The sequence below is a fragment of the Rissa tridactyla genome, chromosome 7 (assembly GCF_028500815.1).
Source record: "Rissa tridactyla isolate bRisTri1 chromosome 7, bRisTri1.patW.cur.20221130, whole genome shotgun sequence".
In the NCBI taxonomy this organism is placed as follows: Eukaryota; Metazoa; Chordata; class Aves; order Charadriiformes; family Laridae; genus Rissa; species Rissa tridactyla.
In genome coordinates this window covers 18,296,565-18,315,842 of record NC_071472.1, presented here as the reverse complement: position 1 = coordinate 18,315,842, position 19,278 = coordinate 18,296,565, and the positions used below count along the sequence as shown (strand labels likewise).

The following is a 19,278-nucleotide window of genomic DNA, read 5'->3' as shown; positions in this document are numbered from 1 at the left end:
CCTGCTGGAAAATGATGCACGAGCACTGAAGGAAACCCAAAACCCCACTGCCGCACCCAGTCCATGCAGGGGACCCAGCCAAGGGCAGGAGCCACCCCGATCCATGCCAGGCCCAGGGGTCTCAACCCATAGATGTGCCCAGACTGTGTCCCCACCGGGGCTGGCAGGCAGCTGGGGTCCACCCCACCACCATGCCAACTCCCAGCACCCCTATGCAGCGCTGTCACTCAGTGACATTGGTCCCCAACGTGGCAGCAAGGGCTTGTGCCTTGTTTTCCGTGAAGGCTGGGCAGTGCCAAGGCAGGGGAGCAGCAATGATGTGGGGGGGAGGGGTGCAGCTTGGCTTACACCAGTGACTCACCCCAGAGGCACCCAACCTTTGGGAAGCACGTGTGTTCTCCTGAGAACTTGCACCCCTGGGGAGCTGCAGGCCAAGCCCTGTTTTGGGGGTGCCCCTAATCACCCAGTGTCCAGCGTTGGGGCACCCCAGGGCAGCACTGGATGACCATCCCTGGGGAGCCCATCCCTGCCCCTTGGCTCCCCCTCCAGCCCTTCCCAGCTGCGTCCAGCTTCCACCCACCCAGCCCCCAGCTCTGCCCTGGCTTTGGCAGGCACCAGGTTTGCCTGGCCCTTGACCAGAGCGCGGAGTGCAGGGTGTGGATTGTGGCGTGCAGGGTGCAGGGTGTGGATTCCATGGAGTGGGGTGCATGGTTAGGGATGCAGGGTGCGAGGTGCATGGTGTAGGGTACACGGTGCAGGGTGCCGGGTGTGGATTTTCAGTGTGCAGGGTGTGGATTGGAGGGTGCGAGGTGTAGGGTGCAGGGTGCATGGTTGTGGATTCTGTGGTGTTGGGTGCATGGTTTGGGATGCAGGGTGTGAGGTGCATGCTGTGGGGTGCCGGGTGTGGATTTGCAAGGTGCGGGGTGTGGATTTTCAGGCTATGGGGTGCAGGGTGTATATTGTGGGGTGCCGGGTGTGGATTTGCAAGGTGCGGGGTGTGGATTTTCAGGCTATGGGGTGCAGGGTGTATATTGTGGGGTGCAGGGTGTGTATTGTGAGGTGTAGGGTGCAGGGTGTGTATTGCAGGGTGCAGGTACTGTATTGTGGGGTGCAGGGTGCATGGGTGTGGATTCCATGGTGCGGGGTGCATGGTTCGGGACACAGGGTGCGAGGTGCATGCTGCGGGGTGCAGGGTGTGGATTACAGGATGCAGGGTGCGGGGTGTGGATTTTCAGGCGGTGGGGTGCAGGGTGTGTATTGTGGGGTGCAGGCTGCATGGGTGTGGATCCCATGGTGTGCGGTGCATGGTTCGGGATGCAGAACGTGTGGTGTGTGGGGCGGGGCGCAGGGTGCGGGTTTGCGGGGTGCAGGATGTGGACTGCGGGGTGCAGGGCGCGAGGTGGAGGGTGCAAGGAGCAGGGAACTTGATGCCGGCTGCAGGGTGTGGATTTGCAGGGCGCGGGGCGCGCACTCTGGGGTGCGGGGTGCGGAGCGTGGATTGCGGGGCGCGGCTTGGCGGGGCGCGGATTGGCGGGGCGCGGGGTCCAGAGGGCGGGGTGAGCACTGCCGGGCCGCCCGGCCGCGTTCCTCCGCGCCAGCAGGGGGCGCGCTGCCGGTGGCGGCGGGGCGGGGCGCGGCGGCGGCCATGCAGGTACCGGGCGGGCGGGAGCGGGGCTAGCGAGGTTGGGGGCGGGGGGGTGGTCCCCGGGCCCGCGGTGGGGTCCCGGCCCGGGGGAGGGGTGTGCGCGCGCTGTCCGGTGACGGCGGTGCCCGCAGGCGGCGGCGCAGGGCTCGAAGCAGGCCGCGCAGGCGGCGGCGCAGGAGCTGGTGAAGTTCGTGAACCGGAGCCCTTCGCCCTACCACGGTGAGGAGCCGCCCGGCCCCTTCCCCTTCCCTTCCCCGGCCCTCCGCTCGGCGCGGCCCGCCCTGACGGCTCTTTCCCCCCCCTGCCCCGCAGTGGTGGCCGAGTGCCGCAGCCGGCTGCTGCAGGCCGGCTTCCAGGAGCTGAAGGAGACGGAGCACTGGGAGGTGCGGCCGGCGCAGAAGGTGAGCCCGGAGGGGCGGCGGGGGCGCCCTCGGCCCGGCCCGGCCGGCCCTCCCTCACCCCTGCCCCTCTCTGCCCCCAGTACTTCATCACCAGGAACTTCTCCACCCTCATCGCCTTCGCCGTTGGCGGCCAGTACCAGCCCGGGAATGGATTCAGCCTGCTGGGGGCCCACACCGACAGCCCCTGCCTGAGGGTAAGGGCGCCCAGCCGGGCACCTTCCCCTCCAGTTTCGCTCCACAAGCTCCAGGGAGTCTGCCCTGGCTTCCCTCTGTGCCCCCAGTCCGTACACTTCCCAGACCACCACACATGCTGACCCCCGCCATTGCTCCACCTGCTGCTGTCCCCTCTGTGTCTCCTGTCCCACAAAGCGCCTTGCTGGCAGGGTTGGCGATGAGAGCCTGGGTGTCCTCTGCCCAGTCCCCACCAATTACCCGGTCCCTGGGGCTCTGCAGTGACCCCCTGCTCTTGCCCAGGTGAAGCGTCGCTCTAAGCGAGGGCAGGTGGGCACGGTGCAGGTCGGTGTGGAGACCTATGGAGGGGGCATCTGGAACACGTGGTTCGACCGTGACCTCACCGTGGCCGGGAGGGTGATCATAAAGGTGAGCCTGATTTGGGACAGGCATGGCGGGCTAGCTGTGTGTCCCCGGTGCTGGGTCTGTGACTCCCACCCAGAGTGGGACCTACTGCAGCCTCTCAGCCCTGGCCCCAGCAGTCCTCCTTGTGTTTCAGGACCCGGCCACGGGGCGCCTGGAGCAGCGCCTGGTACGTGTGGAGCGGCCCATCCTCCGCATTCCCCACCTGGCCATCCATCTGCAGCGCAGCATCAATGAGAACTTCGGGCCCAACACCGAGCACCACCTGTAAGGCCTGGCTCGGCCCCGACCCCTGGCCAGCCCTCAGGAGGGCTGGGACCCAGCTGGAGCGGTGCCCAGCCTCAGCTCTCTCCCTTTGGCAGCTGCTCAGCGCAGTTGGGAGGTCTGCAATGGCTCTTCTTAGCCCGAGAGAGTCCTCCCAGGAGGTGTTTTCACGCTTGGGACTTGGTAAAGGACACTGGGGTGCCCTGAGGTTCCACAATAGATCTGTGCTTGAAATGTTGTGTGTCCTTGCTCCATTCGACATGGCAGTCACTCCCCGGAGGAGCAAGGCGGGCACCCCAGGAAGGGTTGGTTGTGTGTGACCCAAGCAGGAGAGGTGAGCAAAGCCCTGGGAGCTAACAGCACCGTCTCCACACAGGGTTCCCATTCTGGCCACTGCTGTGCAGGAGGAGCTGGAAAAGGAGGTGCTCATGGAGGCCACACCTTGCAGTGCTGCAGCCCAGGTGAGCCACATGCCAGGGACTAGCAGGGGCACTTACTAGGACCTCACACTTGTCACCTTTGATCTCCAGTCCTCAGGGACCTGCCAGCAGGTTCCCCTTCTTCCTATGGACTGCTGGTAACCTTCCACTCTGCCCCAGAGCTGTGTATATGACACGTCTACTCAGCCGTCTCTCTGTTCTCACCCTGGTCTGCAGCCATCCTACAGAAGGGGGTGCAGCCCCCATAAAGCTCTCAGTCTCCCTGGAGTTGCAGGGCAAGGAGGGGGGATCGCACAGGGGGCAGAGACCCCCTTGCTACGCCCTGTGAATGGTCCTGTGTGAGTTGGGGGCTTGAACACGGGATGTGTTAGTAGGGGGGAGGACCGTGCCAACATGAATGGGGTGTGGGATGGCTCTGCCAGGGGGAACAGGGAGTTTCCCCTGCCATCCACTGCCTGCTCTGCCCACAGCTCTGCTTTCTTGCCAGGCGGAGCGACACAGCCCTGTCCTCCTTTCCCTGCTCTGCCCCCAGCTGGGGGTGAAACCAGAGCAGATTGTGGAGCTGGAATTATGCCTGGCGGATACACAGCCAGCGGTGAGTAAGAGCAGGAACCTCCCTCTGCCTGCACACAGCCTGCGGGCTGGCACTGCACAGGTTCTACCTGGCATGCTTCCCCTGCCTGGGGCATGCCAGGGCTGGGAGCTGAGAAGAATGAGAGGAGGCAGCTCCTGAGGGGCAGATTTGAGGGGACTGGGATTTGAGGGGGGACCCAGTGGCAGGTACTTTTTGGTGACCCAAAGCTTGTGCTCTGGCTCTCTGCCTGCAGACGCTGGGAGGTGCCTTCGACGAGTTCATCTTCTCTCCACGCCTGGACAACCTGCACAGCTGCTACTGCGCCCTGCAGGTGAGCAGGAGGGGGAAAGGAGCCTGGGGTCACAGCATGGCCCCTGGGAGCCCCAGCTTGGCTTGGCGGTGCTGGGCTCCTATGGGATGGGTCTGACTTGTTGGAGGATCTGGGGTAGGATGGGGGCTGCTGCCCCCTTTGCTGGGTATGTGGGGTTCCCAGCAGCTCGCAGGGGTGTCTCCTCCTCTTGCTGGGCAATGTCTGTGCCTACAGCTCCCTTCCTTAGTGCTTTGGGCTCTCCTGGGGAAATTCCTGCTGGTTTCCTGGGATGGGGTGGCACTCAAGCTGGTGTCCTTTCCCCTCTAACCCTGCAGGCGTTGATTGACTCGTGCGCGGCACCCTCCTCCCTCTCCCAGGAGCCCAACGTGCGACTCATTGCGCTCTACGACAACGAGGAGGTGAGCAAGGCACACAGCCATGGGGTGGCGGCACACAGAGGGGCTCCGTGTTCTTTGCTCTCCCACAGCCGTGCCTAGCAGGAGGCAGATCCCAGGCCCCATCAAGGATTTGTTTACCCCCCTGCAGAGCATGGCCCAGGCAGTGGGTGGGGAGCACTGGTGCAGTTGGAAGCTGCTCTGCTGGCTTTGGGGAGCCTCCTGTCTCTCAACTGGCCCCTCTGGTGCGCGGGGATTGCGCCATGTGGGTCGCACTGATGGTGGTCCCTGGCAGGTAGGATCAGAGAGTGCGCAGGGTGCGGAGTCCTTGCTGACGGAGCTGGTGCTGCGCCGGATCTCGGCATCGCCACATAACCTGACAGCCTTTGAGGAGGCCGTGGCCAAGTCCTACATGATAAGTGCTGATATGGCCCACGCTGTGCACCCTAACTACGTGTGAGTAGTCTCAGCAGTGCCGCAGCCCTGACAGCTGGGGGAATGCATCCCTGTAATTCCCTAGGGAGTACAGGCAAGACATTCCTTGTTGTGGCAGGGAGGGAGGGCTGCAGCATGAAACTCCTGCTTCTCTTTTGCAGGGACAAGCATGAGGAGAATCATCGTCCAGCCTTCCACAAGGTGAGGGCAGCCTTCTGCTTTGGGCTGGGATGGCAGCTGTCCGTCTGTCCTGCAGCGCTGTGAAAAACCCAGCCGCTCCCTGGAGCACCGTCCTGGGCTGCAACTCAATGGCACTCAAATGGGAGACCTTTGCCCTGCAGCACAATTTATCCGTGACACACTTCTGGTGTTAATCACTTGGGACTACAGCCTTGTCTCTGGAGCCCTCCTCTGCTCTGAGCTGGGGTTGTCCCTATAGCAGGGCTGTCCCTGTCCCCACAGATCACTTGGGGAGGGGAGAATGGACTAGTGGGTTGGGGCGGGATGGCGTTGGCTGGGCACAGGTGTTTCCAGAGCCACCGGCTATCCCTGGTGCCAATGGCGGGCCGGTGGTGCCTTCCCTTGTGCAGGGCCCCGTCATCAAAGTGAACAGCAACCAGCGCTACGCCTCCACGGCTGTCACCGAGGCAGTCATCCGGGACATCGCTGCCCGTGTGGGTGTCCCTCTGCAGGTGAGTGGGGCTGGGTGAGCCCTTCGTGAACGTTACCAGCTTGGGCTGCAGCTGTGTTCCAGAGAGGGGGCCTCTACCAGACTCCCACCCCTCAGTTACCATGTCCAGCCCCACCAGGGTGCTGCTCCGGGGCTCCAGCTCCGGGGCTCCAGCTCCAGGGCTGCCTCAGGGAGCAGGCTGGGGAAGAGGAGGGAAGGGCCTGGCCTGAGCGTGTCCCATCTCTGGGGTGTTTTGTGCTGTGGCTTGGGGATGGTGCTGCTTCCCTATCCCAGGTTGCCTCCCTTCAGGCCCGGGAGGCTGTGGGGCAGTGTGGGGAGGTGCTGAGGCCCTGTCCCATTGCAGGAGTTCATGGTGCGCAACGACACGCCCTGCGGCACCACCATCGGTCCCATCCTGGCCTCCCGCTTGGGGCTGCGTGTGCTGGATATCGGCTGCCCACAGCTGGCCATGCACTCCATCCGGGAGATGTGCTGCACCTCGGGGGTGCTCCAGAGCATCACCCTCTTCAAGGTGAGCCCCGTGCCCCTTGTCCCACACCAAAGCCTCCTCCCTGCTGCTCCACATCCCCGTGTCCCCATCCAGCCCCTGCCTTGAGGCTGAGCCCGGCCATCCCTCCCCCGGGCTCCCCCTCCCTCTGGAGCAGCACAGGTACCGGCTGCTTCCGGAGCTGCCCCCTCGCATCTCAGCCTTCCCTGGCGACTGCCATCCCCAAATGGTTCCTATGGCAACCAGCGCCAGCCTTGAGTCAGTGATGAGTTACTATGGCGACGCGGTCCTGCGCTCTGCGAGAGTAGCTGCCTGCCGTGACGCCATGGGGAGCTGCTGCCTGTCCCCCAGCGCTGCCCTGGCCCACCCTGACATCTTGTCTCCTTCCAGGGCTTCTTCGAGCTCCTGCCGGCGGTCAGCAGCAGCCTGGTGGTCGACTGAGCGCGGCGGGGAGGGGGCGCAGCCCCGGGGCCATTAAAGCATCTCTGCTTCACCAGCGAGTGGTCCATGAGCGGGGCTGGGGGCTGGGGATGGGTATGGACGGACCTGGGGCCTCCCACCCATGCTCTCCCCTGGGGCCAGGACCGGTTCCCTTCTGTGCTGTTGGGTGGGGGGTTACTGGGGGGTCCCAGCTAACAGGCAGAACGTGGCTCTGCCCCCTGGGGACAGCTGGGGGGAGGATGGCCTGGTCCTCAGGGGAGCAAGGTGGGGGCTGCGTCTGCCCTGCCGTGGCTGGGGGCCTGCTGCTGGGTCCCACTGGCCCCAGAGCAGCTGCTAGGTCCCGCCGGGGCTGGGGACGTTCCCCGCCCGCTCCCCTCCCGCCCTTCCCGCGGCGGGGCTGTGAGGGTGTGGCCCACTGCTCGCTGCTCATTGGCCTGCGCTCAAGGGCGTGTCCCGCTTCGCAGCCAGTGGGGCCGCAGGGCTGGGAAGGGGCGGGCTGTGATTGGCGGAGGCGCTGCCGGCGCGCTGGCACACCCCCGGGGGGGCGTGGCTCGCCTCCAGGGAGGCTGCGATTGGCGCGGCGCTCGGCCGCCTGCCCCCGGGGGCGTGCGCCCGACGTGGTGGTAGGGGGAAAGAAGTTTAGCTCTCTGATTGGCTGCGGCGCAGGGGGGGCGGGGCGAGACGGCAGCGGGCCTTGCGCCATTGGCGGGCAGGCGGCGGTGGGAGGGGCGCGCGGCGCGGCGGGGCGCGGGTTGGCGGCGGCGGCGGGGGCGCGGCCGGCGGGTGCGCCATGGTGCGGCCGTGAGCGGAGCATGGGGCGGCGGCTCCTCCGGGCGCTCCTCTGCCTCCTCCTCCTGGCCGGCCGCGGGCTGCTGCGGGACAGCGGCGCCTCCGCTACCGCCACCGCCGCGCACGGTGAGAGCGGGGGCTCCGGGCAGGACGGCGCCCCGGGGGCCGGGGATGGTGGCGCGGCGGGGCAGGGGGTTCCGCGGCCGGTGCTGTCGCCGCTGCGCGCCGTGACAGCATTTACGCCTGGCCCCCAGTGGGGAGCGGGAGAGGGCAGCTTAGTACCGGCACGGCGGGTGCGTCACCGGCACTGGGGGCGCCTCTCTCCTGGGGCTGCCCCCGGGGCGCCCCGCCGGCCGGAGCGTTGCGGCCGCCCCCGGGCCCGGTGGGACAGGAGCGGAGCGGGGCGGGGCGGTGCTCGCTCAGAGACCCCCGCCTGGGGCAAATCTGGTGCCTGGGGCTGCCGCAGGGATGGGGAGCCCGGGGCAGCGGCCCTGAGTGGCGGCTCCCTCCGGGACCCCAGCGCCCTTTAGCCGCCCTCCGCCGGTGAGCGCGGCCCGGCTCGGGACGCGAGGGCGGGCCGGTGCACCTGCTCTCCTCCATCTCGGCCCGTGCGGCCCCTGCCCGGGGCTCTCGGGGACCCAGGTGCCGCTGCCCCCCCGCACGGCACAGCCCCGGCGGCCGCTGACTCACTACCGGGCGTCCGGGGCTGCTGCGTCCCTCGTCCTTCGGCGGGCCCGGCAGCGCCGGGACGGGTCCGGCCGCACCGCGGGGTCCCCACCCTCTCCGGCAGCAGGCGGGGAGGCTGCCGGAGAGGCCACGGTAGAGCCTCGTCCTGCCCGGGGGAGGCTGCCGGGGCTGGTGCCACCGCCCCTCCCGGCGGAGCGGCGTGTCCCGGCGGGAGACGGCTGCGCCGTTTCAGCACCGCGGACAGCGCCCGCCCGGCCCCGCCGGCCCGGCCCGGCCCGGCCCCCCCCGCTCCCACCGCCCCCGGGGCTCACCCCTCGGCAGCGGGGTCCTGTGCCCTGCACCCACGTTGGCCCCCGCCCTGCAGGAAGCGGGCCCGTGGGTGCCCGGTTTTCGGGGACCCCCATCCCCACTTGCCCCCTTCCCCCGCGGCGGGCTCGGCGGGCCCCTCCCTCCCCTCCCCCCGGTTGTTTTCTCGTTCCTTCCTCGCCATCCGGGGCTGAGTCATCGCCTGCTGCCGTCTCGCTGCTGACGGTCTTGGACCGAGACGGGAGGGGGGGAGAGGAAGGGGGAAGCCGCCCCCCGCCCAAGTGCTGCGCCCCGAAGGGGTGCAGAGACATCCCCACTCCCCCCCCTCGCATGCACGCTTTGGGGTCCCCCTCGCAGGGAGAGTGGGTGTCACAGGGTGCAGGGCTGCATCCCTGCCTCGTAGTGCCACATGTGGGTGGCCAACAGATGTAGTCTTGCAGGTCTCTGCCCCCTCAGCCATCCCTTCCTGACTGCCAGCACCCCAAAAAGCTCCAGGCCTCCCCCCGGCTCCCCAGAGCCAGGAACAGGCTCTGTACACAGCCCCCATCTTGGCTTTGAGGCGGGGGGGAGGCTGCATGGCACTGAGACCCTGCCCTGGGCTACCAAGCTGTACCCCCCCATACGTTTTCACCACATTACACCCCCGTGGCACTTTCCTGGAGAGGGGGGAGTCCCCAAGCAGCTGGTGATGAGGAAACCCTGTGGGAGTCCCCCTTGGACGCTGTGCTGACTGGCCTGCCTGTCTGTCTGTCCCAGGCTGCCTGTTTGACCGGAGGCTGTGCTCCCCCCAGGAGGTGTGCGTGCAGGGTAAGTGACTAGTGGGGGTGCAGGGACCCCTTCTTCCTTCCCAAGGGGGTGTGGAGGATGCAGGGCTGCCTTACAGGGGAATGTGGGGTGCAGTGCGGGGGTCATGACAGGAGAAAGGTGGGGCTGTGTGTGCCCAGAGACCCTCAACCCCTTGATGTTCATCCCTCTGGCCCCACCACCTCCTCCTCTCTTGCAGATGGGCTGTTTGGGCAATGCCAGGTGGGCTCCGTGCAGGACAGACCCTACTTCCAGGTCACCTCTCCCGTGCTCCAGCGCCTGCAGGATGTCTTACGGCATCTCATGGCACAAGGTGAAGGGGGGAGCAGTGGGGAGGGGGTCACTGTGGCCCGGTGGGGAAGGTGTGTCAGGCAGCATTGCCTAGGGGCACTCTGTCTGGGGTTCTGCTGGCCCAGGGGCCAGGGTGGGCTGCGGAGGGGTCCAGCTGATTCTGGAGGAGCAGGGCCAAACCCAGGCCATGGGACACAGGGTCAGGACACCAGGGTGGCCTCCCATGCACTTGCCCCATGGTCCTCAGGCCTCCTCTGTGTCTGACAGCCCCCTCCCTTGGCAGGACTCTCGTGGCAGGATGGCATCACCCAGTATGTGATCTCGCAGGAGATGGAGCGCATCCCCCGCCTCCGCCCGCCGCCCTCGCTGGAGCCAGTGGCCAGGGACAGGTAGGGCAGCACCAGCCTGCAAGCAGAGCCCGCCAGGGCCAGCGAGGGCTTTGCCCCCCAAAATGGGGTTTTGGGGGGGAACTCCCCCATACTCAGGTGAGTCACCCCAGCGCTGTTTGCCTCCGAGGTTCCTGCCCCTCCGCAGCTCCCCCCGGCGAGCCCCGCTCCCTGCAGACCCCGGCCTGCCAGCGGCTCAGCATCTGGGGCATCCCCCGCCGCTGCTGCCCTCCCCCCTGGTGCAGCGGTACCTGGAGCACCTCCTGCTGCCCCCCCAGCCCCAGCTGGGCTACGAGGAGGCTCTGCTCAACCCCTACTCCTACCACAAGGTAAGCCATGGGGGTGACCCCCCTAGCCCCCTTCTTCTAAGTGGAAAGGTGGAGGTGGGTAAGGAGCTGCTACACTCCCAGCACCCTCCTTCTGCTGGTGCTGGGGTACCCCAGGCTTGGGGGTACCCTGCTATGGGGTGATAGGACCCCTGTGGGGTTTGACCATGGTGGCTATGTGTTTTGCTTGCAGTTTGGCTACCAGGATGGCACTCACCAGCTCCCTGGCAGCTCAGCCAGGCAGACTCCCGAGACCACCTCGCTGCTGGGACGGGTCCCTGCCCAGGCCCTTTTTGGGGCTGGTCCTGTGCCCTCCTATGGTGGGCAGCCAGGAACGGACGGGGGGCATCTCTTCCAGGATTTGGCCATGCTCTCCCTGCCCAGAGAGAAAGCTGGCCGCCCAGACCCTGCCGGCACCAGGCTCCAGCACAGCTTGCGGCTCCCCGGTGACTACAGGGACATGGAGGAGAGGGAACAGCCAGGGTCCCTGGCCACCCAGCCACACCCTGCACAGACGGGTACTGTGTCCTCCAGCCAGGCACCATCCCTCATCCCCATCCTGTCCTCACAGTCACATTCCTCATGGCTCAGACTCTCCCTCCTCTTTGGCTTCATGCCTGTGGCCAGCGTATCCCCCTGACGCCCCCCCTTCCCTGGCTGCTACTTCCCCGGCCCATGGTCCCCATGCCAATGCAGAGCATCAGACCTGATGCTGCATCCTCTTACAGATGCTGCCCTGAAGAGATTAGCCTCCCTCCTGGCCAGCTACGGCCTGGGGCTGCCGGAGCTGAGCCCCCAGCAGCTGAGCAGCCTCTCCACCCTCCTCCAGCTGCTCCAGAGCTCTGGTGAGTGGGACACAGGGATGGGACTGGCAGCGGAGGGTGCCAGCACACCCTGTTTCGGGGTAGGGGGTGTTGCCTTTCAGGGTGGGTGCTGCAAGACCTCTGTTTCTCTCCTTCCCAGGTGTTGCTGGCCCCGAAGTGCCCACAGCGAAACGGGTGGGTTTGCAGCAGGGTGGTGCTGGAGGAGGTGCCACGCCACAGGTGGGATGTGTATGTGGGGGGAGGGGGGGAGGCAGCCCCCCAAAGCTCTCTTCAAGGGTCCCAGCTCCTCCCTTTCCCTCCCTCCAGGTGACGGAAGGGGACATGCAGCACGGAGAGGAGCCAGTGCACCCTTCCTCCACAGTGCCGCTCCCCAAAATCCCACCCAGCAGCTCCCCAGGGGACGGGCCGAGGGGCAGGGCAGCATCCTCACCAGCCCCCCGGGCTGAGCCACAGCGGGGACACGGTGGAGATGCGCTCGGCCCTGGGAAGCAGATCACGGTGGAGAAGAAGAGCTACACAGAGGCGAAGGATGCTGGGGCGCAGCGGGGCACACGGCCACCAGACGAGTACGGCTACATCGTCACGGACCAGAAGTGAGAGTCGGGGGTCAGGCGAGGGGGTGTGAGTGTCGGGGGGGGCTGTATACCCCCTTGCCGGTTGTCACGGCTCCATGTACTTGGCTGAGCCTGTTTGGGTTTCTGGTGGGGTTGGGTCTCCGGTGGGCTCCACTCCCCCATCCCCTCTCCACCCATAGCCCTTGTCCTACCCTAAAGCCTTCCTCTCTCAGCCAGTGCCAAGGCCAGAGCTCACTGCTGGGATGTGCTCAGCCAAGTGTGTGTGCACAACAGCTTGTGTGCAAGGGGGTGGGTGTCATCTCACCCCCATCACCACGCATCCCCGTGCTCTTACCTCCTGCCCACCCTGACACCACTTCAGCCGGCACAGCCCTCGCTGCATGCATGGGACTCCTTGAGCCTGCCTGTCCCCCTTTCCCCGCCGTGGGGAGTGTGGGCTCACCCCTGCCACCCACTCCTTGTCCCCGCCACCCGTTCCTCACCCTGCTGCTGTCCCTGCAGGCCCTTGGGGCTGGCTGCTGGCGTGCGGCTGCTGGAGCTCCTCGCCAAGCGCCTTCACCTCTCCACGGCCAGCTTCATCAACATCAGGTGAGGGGAGCGGGGCCATGGGATGCTGTTGTCACAGCAACAGGGAGGGACAGGGCTGTGGTGGGCATGGGGAGGGGGGGTCTGTGCTCCCTGGTCTCACACTGTGTCCACCTCCCCGGCAGCGTTGTGGGCCCCGCTCTCACCTTCCGCATCCGGCAGAACCCCCAGAACCTCTCGCTGGCGGATGTGGCCAACCAGGCTGGTGAGTTGGGCGGGGGTCCCGCTGGTCCTGCTCTTCTCTTCGCCCCTCCCCTTCCCCCCCCAAGTTGTGTGCTACTTCCCAAGGACCGGGAAGAGGGGTCTCCCACCATACATCCCAGTGCCCTTGGCTGAACTGGGGAGCTGGCGTGGGGTGGACAGCTGTCGGGGGCATCCGTTGGCTCCGTCTCTTGGGGGGTCTCTTGGGGGGTCTCTTGGGTGGTGGGGAAGCAGCCCCCTGACCATCTCCTCTCCATCCACAGAGCAAGTGAAGGCAGAGCTGGAGGCAGAGCTGGGCCTGAAGATTGTGCAAACAGGAGTGGGAGAGGTAGGAGCAAGGCACGCTCGTCCCTCGGGGCTGGGGTGGCTGGGGACAGGGCAGTGGGGGTGCTCCTGCCGGGTACAAGCCGGGAAGTGCGTTGTGCCCCAGCCCTGGGGCGCGGGGGTCTTTGTGAGCGAAGTGTCCCTGTGGGGCAGCTGGGAAGCAGAGGGCTCTGGGCAGCATTTGGGCTGCTGTTTTGGAGACAGACTTGGCAGGACTGCTCCAGTGACACCCCCCTTCCACGCAGCAGCGTGATGCTGCCACAGCCTGGACTCCTGGGGCACTTGGCTCTTTCCAAAACAAAAGCTCCCTGCGGTTTGAAGGCAGTTTGGGAGACTCTCCCGGAGGCTTTTCCCCTTCCATCTCAGACTGGGGGGCTGCAGGCAGTACCCCGCAGGGCTCATCCTCACCTCCCCCCAGCCTGCACCCCCAATCTTAGCTGTGGCCTGGGCACCCCAGCGCTGGGCTGTGCCCAGAGCACCCCAGAGACCACGGCTAGGCAGGCAAAATGCCATTGTGCCCCCAGAGAATGGCAAAGCAGCTGGAGGCAGGGATGGAGCAGGAGCCATCTGCTCGGAGAGGGGTACCCCCTCCCCGTGTTCCTCTGGGGACCTCCAGGAACAGTCTCTGGCGGGGGGAGCAGGGGATGGAGATGGGGGACCGAGCCTGGCTCCCGTGTTTGCAGCCAGGGGAGGGGAAACGGTGCAGCACATCCCTAACCCAGGGTCCCTGTTTCCCACCCTCCTGCCCCATGGCCGTAGCTGTGGGCAGGGAGGAAGGAAGGGGGGGGACCCTGGAGGAGGAGGAGGCCATGAAGAAAGGAAGGGGTGGCCTGGCCACCGAGGCAACCTGTCTCCATCAGGAACACGTGGAGCGTCACTATGGCAATGCCTTTTGATGTAGCAAGTGTCAGGAGCTGGGAGAGATGGCAGAAGTGACAAAGCTGGAGCTCAGAGGAGGCTGAGGAAGCTTTGCGAGCCCTCTCTGCACAGACCTCCCCAGCCCAGACCAGCTTGTACTTTTCCTTCATCCCCCTCCCTGGGCTCTGAACTCAGTGGGACTGGTGCAAGATTTGGGGAAGGAGGGATGTAGAGAAGGCGGGGGGGCAGCAGGACCCAGGCAGCAGGACCTGGAAGGAGGTCCCTTCTGTCCCCTCAGCCCTGCTGATGTCTCCAGGCCTTCTGGCACCTACGGGGGCTGCAGGGCTGCTCCTCCTTGGGTGCCCCAGGAAGGCGCTGGCCCTGGCGGGTGCCCTTGACTGCGGGGCTAGCCGGGATCTGGCACTGGTCAGACTGGTCCCCAGGTGCTGGGGCTGGCGAGGCTTGGGGGGGGGCAGGCTGCAGTGGGGACCCCTGGGGCGGCGGCATCCCCAGGCGATGATGGTGATGATGATGACGTAGGTGATGATGATGCAGTGTTCCCTCGGTAACCTCATCAGGCTCGTGGCCAATGGGAGGCTGTGGCAGTGAGGTAATGCTGGGCTCTGGCGCCTCATTGGGCACAGGGCATTTGGTGGTGGTGCTGCTGCCCCAGGACCTGGCTGGCGGTGGGCATCATCCTGACCACCAGCAGCTCTGGGACAAGGCCCTGGGGGAGCTCAGCCTTGCGGGGGGGGGTGGGTGGGGGTGGGGGGTGTCTCATCCAGTTAGGGCTCAACACCATCCTGTCCCAGCATGGGACTGGCACAGATTGGGCGGTCCCCCCCCCCCGGCAGCCGCAGGGAAGGAGCCCTGGAGGCACTGCCTGCAAAGTGGCAGGGGCTCTCTGAGGAGAGCAATGGGGAGGACCTGTCCCCCAGCCACCGCAGCTGGGAGATGGCAGCAGCCCTCTGGCAGTGCTGGCACATCCCCCTGTGTCCGGCTGTGGAGCAGCAGCTACAGGGGAGACAAAGCCCTGTTTGGGGAAGTCCCCTGGGAGCAGCAATTGCTGCCCTGGACCCAGTGCTGCAGTGGCCATTAACCCCTTGGGCTGAATCTGGCCCTTGTTGACCTCCAGCTGGGCAGGAGCTCATTAAACCTGGGCTCCAAAGGGCTACTGCCTGCCCTGGAGGGGGCCAGCCTGGGCTGGGGGTGCCCCAGTGAGCAGCCTTGGGTGCTGGGAGCAGGGGGGCAGCAGGTCACTGCTGCCTGGGCCTGGTCAGGGTCTGCCCCTTCCTGCAGCCCCAGGGACATCGGTGCGAGCAACACCCCGTGCAACACGCAGGTGGGTGCACCAAACCTCGGCCCAGTGACAGTCAGCACCCCAGTGACACCAGCTCTGCCCCAGCTGAGGGTGCTGGGAGAGTCAGTGCAGCTCTGAGTTCCCTTGCTCTGTTTTAGCCCCCAACAACCCCAAATGTGGTGCAGAATGGGGTCTCTGCCCCACTCCAGCCCCATGCAGTTGTGTCCCCCCCCTGCCCCGCCACTAACCCTTGCTTGGCTTTGCCCCCAGCGAAATGAGGCTGCCGCCTACTCGCGCCCATCCCGCTTTGGGGATGGCTTCCACTCGGTGCTGCTGACCTTCATCGCACTGGCCTGCGTGGCGGGCATCGCCATCGCAGCTGCCGCAGCCTTCTGCCTCCGGCGCCATGCCAAGCAGCGGGAGAAGGAGCGCCTGGCCGCCCTGGGGCCCGAGGGTGCTGCCGACACCACCTTCGAGTACCAGGTAGGACCCCGTGGGATGCGGGACCCTGCGGGATGCGGCACCGCCACATCAGCATCAGTCGGGGTGCACGGCGCTGCCCTGGCAGCGCTGCAGCCGAGGGACAGGGCTCTTGCTGGGGTCCCCCAGGAGCTGTGCCGCCAGCACATGGCTGCCAAGTCGCTCTTTGGCCGGTCCGAGGCACCAGCGGCGCCGGCGGAGACATCACGGGTCAGCAGCGTCTCGTCCCAGTTCAGTGACGCCCCCCAGCCTAGCCCCAGCTCCCACAGCAGCACACCCTCCTGGTGCGAGGAGCCCGTCCAGTCCAACATGGACATCTCCACCGGACACATGATCCTGGTGAGCTGGCCTGGTGGGGTGGCATATGGCCGCTGGTCCCCCATATGCCCCCCCAGCTGCCGGGCTGACCCTTGCCTCTCTGCGCCAGGCCTACATGGAGGACCACCTCCGCAACCGGGACCGGCTGGCCAAGGAGTGGCAGGCTCTCTGTGCCTACCAGGCTGAGCCCAGCGTCTGCTCGATTGCCCAGAGCGAAGCCAACCTGAAGAAGAACCGCAACCCCGACTACGTGCCCTGTGAGCATCCCAGCCCCTGGGGCACGGGGATGCTTGGGGCCAAGGCAGGCTGCAGCGCAGCTTTGCTCTCAGCTTCCCCAGATGCTCACCACCTCCCCTGGTCTCCGTTTCCCCAGATGACCACGTGCGGATCAAGCTGAAAGCCGAGAGCAATCCATCCCGCAGCGACTTCATCAACGCCAGCCCAATTGTGAGTGATCGCCGGGGGCTCCTGCCCTGCCACGCTGCTCCACGATGGGCTCAGCCCAGGCGAGGCTCCTGCTCCGAGATGGAGACAGACTGAGCTCACACCCCTGTGGGCTACGGATGTGATGGTTGCTCAGACGTGGTTAAAATCCATGTCGCTCCTGCCTGTGGCACCTGAAGCTCCCTCCCTAGCCCTCCCATCACCCCTGGAGTATCCCTCTACTCCTCCCAGTGTCACCGACCCCTGGCCTGACGCCACACAGTCTGACACCCCCTTTCCCTCTCCAGATTGAGCACGACCCGCGGATGCCAGCGTACATCGCCACACAGGGGCCTCTGTCCCACACCATCGCTGACTTCTGGCAGGTGAGGGTCACCCGGCTGTGCCAGCGCATCAGGGTCCTGCTGGGTGCTGCTCACCAGATGGGTCACAGTGGCTCGGCCGCCCTCCTGCCCAGGCTGTCACCCAGCAGTGACACCCGCCCTGCCTTGCCTGCAGATGGTGTGGGAGCACGGCTGCACCGTCATCGTCATGCTGAGCCCACTGGCTGAGGACAGCGTCAAGCAGTGTGACCGCTACTGGCCAGACGAAGGCTCTTCTCTCTACCACATCTATGAGGCAAGTGTGGCTGGTAGCCCAGGGCAAGGAGCATCCTCCAGCCCCCGTACCCAGGGAGGGTACCTCTTGCCCACCAGCTGCCTCTCTCGGGCAGGTGAACCTGGTGTCGGAGCACATCTGGTGCGAGGATTTCCTGGTGCGAAGCTTCTACCTGAAGAACGTGCAGTCGCAGGAGACCCGCACCCTGACGCAGTTCCACTTCCTCAGCTGGCCGGCCGAGGGCATCCCAGCCACCACCCGGCCCCTCCTCGACTTCCGCAGGTGAGTGGCCCCCCCGGCACCGTGCCAGCCCCGGGGAGCCAGCGGTGGCCCCGATCGCAGGGGACTGATGGGTGAGGACATCCATGCCGGTGTGGTGGGGGTCGGGGCTGTGGCTGGGGGGGCAGACGTGGGGCTGCTGTGCATGGGGAGGAGCAGAAGAACCAGGCTCCGGCCAGCTTGGGATGAGGCTGGGCAGAGCTCGGTGGGCAGAAAGCCTCCAGCTGAGGTTGCCAGGGCCCTCCAGCCTTCATGGGGAGGGTGGGAAAGTGGTCTTCTGAGGAGCTGAGATGGGTGATGACATTGCCTGGCACCCTCCCCAGCCATGGGTGCAAGAAGAAACCCTGGAGCCAGCCTTGAAAAGCGGTGGCCCGTTGCTGTCCATGCCCTACAGCCAGCGGCGGGTCCCCAGCTGCCCTGGGGAGGGGGCTGGGGGGCTGAGACTGCTCCCAGGAGGTTTGCAGGCAGTACCTGCTGGGCTCTCGGGGTCCCTGTGTGGCGGTGGGCTCCTGCCGGGGGGCTGGCTGGTCCCTGTCCCCAGGCCGTGTGGGGCCAGGGTCCCTGCTTAGGCACGTGGCCCTCCTCTCCGTCCTGCTCACGCTCTCTCTGTCTCTCTGTCTGTCTCTGTCTCTCTCTCGCAGCTGCCGGCGTCATTTTTGTGATTTGCAGCTAGTAATCTGGCTCCAGTTGCATAGTCACAAAAGTGATCGTTGGCAGCCGTGCCTGCTGCATGGAGCATGCCGGGAGCCCTGCCGGCACCTGGCCCCCAGCTTCGCGCCCCACCGGACCAGAGCTGCTCCCTCGGGGGGGGGTCCTGCCGCTGCTCCCCTCCCTCGGCTGGGCACCCGGGGAGCCGGGCTCCTCTCCCAGACCCTTTCCACCCATTCTCCCTCTCCCATGCCTAGCACCGCTGGGGAGCCATGCGCCGGACATCCAGGGCCATATTGTGGGGTGCTCGCTGCCCCCCACCCTCCCCGCCCCGGCTCGGCACAGCAAGGGGCACCCAGCGCAGCCTTGTCCCCGGCATGGCAGGGCACTGACCTGCTCCCTCTGTGTCCTTGCAGGAAGGTGAACAAGTGCTACCGGGGTCGCTCCTGCCCTATTATCGTGCACTGCAGGTACTGATGGGGCTGGATGGGGTGGGGGGGACAGGCTGGGGGGGGGACCGCAAGGCCAGGACCTGTCCCCCCGAGCCCGTCCCCCTGGTGCAAGCGTCGGTATCTTGCAGTGACGGTGCGGGCAGGACTGGGACGTACATCCTCATCGATATGGTCCTGAACCGAATGGCCAAAGGTAGGCATGGGGCACCATTGCTTCTGCCCTGGCTGGGGGGGTGCAGGGCCGTGGGCTCAGCCCCTGCCCCCCCCCTCCTCCTAGCACCCTTCTCCCCCTCTTCCCCAGGGGTGAAGGAGATAGACATAGCTGCTACACTGGAGCACATCCGAGACCAGCGGCCTGGCATGGTGCAGACCAAGGTACCCCCTCACCCACACTGGGGCTCCCCTCCCTCCCTGAGCACACACAGCCCCCAGGGCCGGGCTGGCAGTGACACTTATGTCCCCCCCTGCTCTGCTCCCCCAGGACCAGTTTGAGTTTGCGCTGACAGCCGTGGCTGAGGAAGTGAATGCCATCCTGAAGGCGCTGCCGCAGTGATGGCGAAGAGCCCTCCCCTCTCATCTCCCCCCATGCCCCCCAGCTTCGCGTGCTCTCCTTGCCCTGCCCGTGGGGCTGCTCTCCCCGTAAAACGCTGTCTGTGCTGCTGGCTCTGTTTTTCCCCCCCTTTCCAGCCGCCCCCCACCCCTTTCTCCCCAGGGACACACGCCTCAGCCCCTCTGTGTGCAGGGCACGGAGCCCTATTGTACCTGCAGCCACTGCACAGGGAACTGGGCTTGTGTCCCCCATCCCCTGCAGAAGAGGGGACCAGGTAATGGTGCCGGGAGTTCACTGTGGGGCCCCCCCAGCTGCTCTCTTGCACCCCAACCTGGCGCTCCTGCATCAGCCCCCTCCCTCTCTGTACCAGGGTCGGGGGCAGGAGCAGGCAGGGGTCCCCCGCAGAGGGGGAGCAGTGGGTGCAGGGGGGGGCTGGCCCAGCCCCAGCTCCCCTCTGTGTGCTCCCCACCTCGTCACTCGAGCAAGAAGAGAAATTTCTAGAGAAATATAATTTTGTATCTTGATGTGAATAAAGTTCTCGTGTCGCGTTCGTGCAGCTGCAGCCACGTCTGGCCTC

The 19,278-nt window shown here is 66.2% G+C and overlaps 2 protein-coding genes across 3 annotated transcripts; both read left to right on the top strand.

Moving 5' to 3' along the window:
- The first annotated feature begins 1,602 nt into the window (after window positions 1–1,602).
- On the top strand, window positions 1,603–6,732 carry DNPEP (aspartyl aminopeptidase). The gene is made up of 15 exons (XM_054210163.1): window positions 1,603–1,651; window positions 1,777–1,864; window positions 1,958–2,046; window positions 2,127–2,240; window positions 2,521–2,646; window positions 2,777–2,907; window positions 3,281–3,365; window positions 3,832–3,939; window positions 4,172–4,249; window positions 4,564–4,647; window positions 4,919–5,079; window positions 5,220–5,259; window positions 5,649–5,750; window positions 6,093–6,260; window positions 6,627–6,732. Exons 1-15 carry the CDS (start codon window positions 1,646–1,648, stop codon window positions 6,675–6,677), a joined length of 1,431 nt encoding a protein of 476 aa, XP_054066138.1. The 5' UTR covers window positions 1,603–1,645; the 3' UTR covers window positions 6,678–6,732.
- Window positions 6,733–7,472: 740 nt separating this feature from the next.
- PTPRN (protein tyrosine phosphatase receptor type N) lies at window positions 7,473–19,252 on the top strand. 2 transcript variants are annotated; one of them, XM_054209678.1, is made up of 23 exons: window positions 7,473–7,592; window positions 9,216–9,266; window positions 9,463–9,576; window positions 9,838–9,943; window positions 10,071–10,269; window positions 10,460–10,784; window positions 10,995–11,111; window positions 11,230–11,309; window positions 11,397–11,683; window positions 12,167–12,253; window positions 12,376–12,455; window positions 12,715–12,779; window positions 15,204–15,416; window positions 15,543–15,752; window positions 15,841–15,988; window positions 16,105–16,178; window positions 16,463–16,540; window positions 16,674–16,793; window positions 16,888–17,054; window positions 18,116–18,169; window positions 18,280–18,344; window positions 18,453–18,526; window positions 18,633–19,252. In XM_054209678.1, exons 1-23 carry the CDS (start codon window positions 7,490–7,492, stop codon window positions 18,702–18,704), a joined length of 2,889 nt encoding a protein of 962 aa, XP_054065653.1. In that variant the 5' UTR covers window positions 7,473–7,489; the 3' UTR covers window positions 18,705–19,252. The 2 variants fall into 2 exon arrangements, with proteins under 2 accessions (XP_054065653.1, XP_054065654.1); XM_054209679.1 differs by having other exon boundaries at window positions 7,511–7,592; window positions 10,054–10,269.
- Window positions 19,253–19,278: the final 26 nt, after the last annotated feature.

Excerpts from the sequence above, each read along its gene's own strand:
- PTPRN (XM_054209678.1), top strand. The coding sequence starts at position 7,490 with ATGGGGCGGCGGCTCCTCCGGGCGCTCCTCTGCCTCCTCCTCCTGGCC. Across the intron at positions 12,780-15,203 it reads TGCAAACAGGAGTGGGAGAG|CGAAATGAGGCTGCCGCCTA; the intron begins GTAGGAGCAAGG and ends CTTTGCCCCCAG. Across the intron at positions 15,989-16,104 it reads CAACCCCGACTACGTGCCCT|ATGACCACGTGCGGATCAAG; the intron begins GTGAGCATCCCA and ends CCGTTTCCCCAG.
- DNPEP (XM_054210163.1), top strand. Across the intron at positions 2,647-2,776 it reads CCGGGAGGGTGATCATAAAG|GACCCGGCCACGGGGCGCCT; the intron begins GTGAGCCTGATT and ends CTTGTGTTTCAG. Across the intron at positions 3,940-4,171 it reads TGGCGGATACACAGCCAGCG|ACGCTGGGAGGTGCCTTCGA; the intron begins GTGAGTAAGAGC and ends CTCTGCCTGCAG.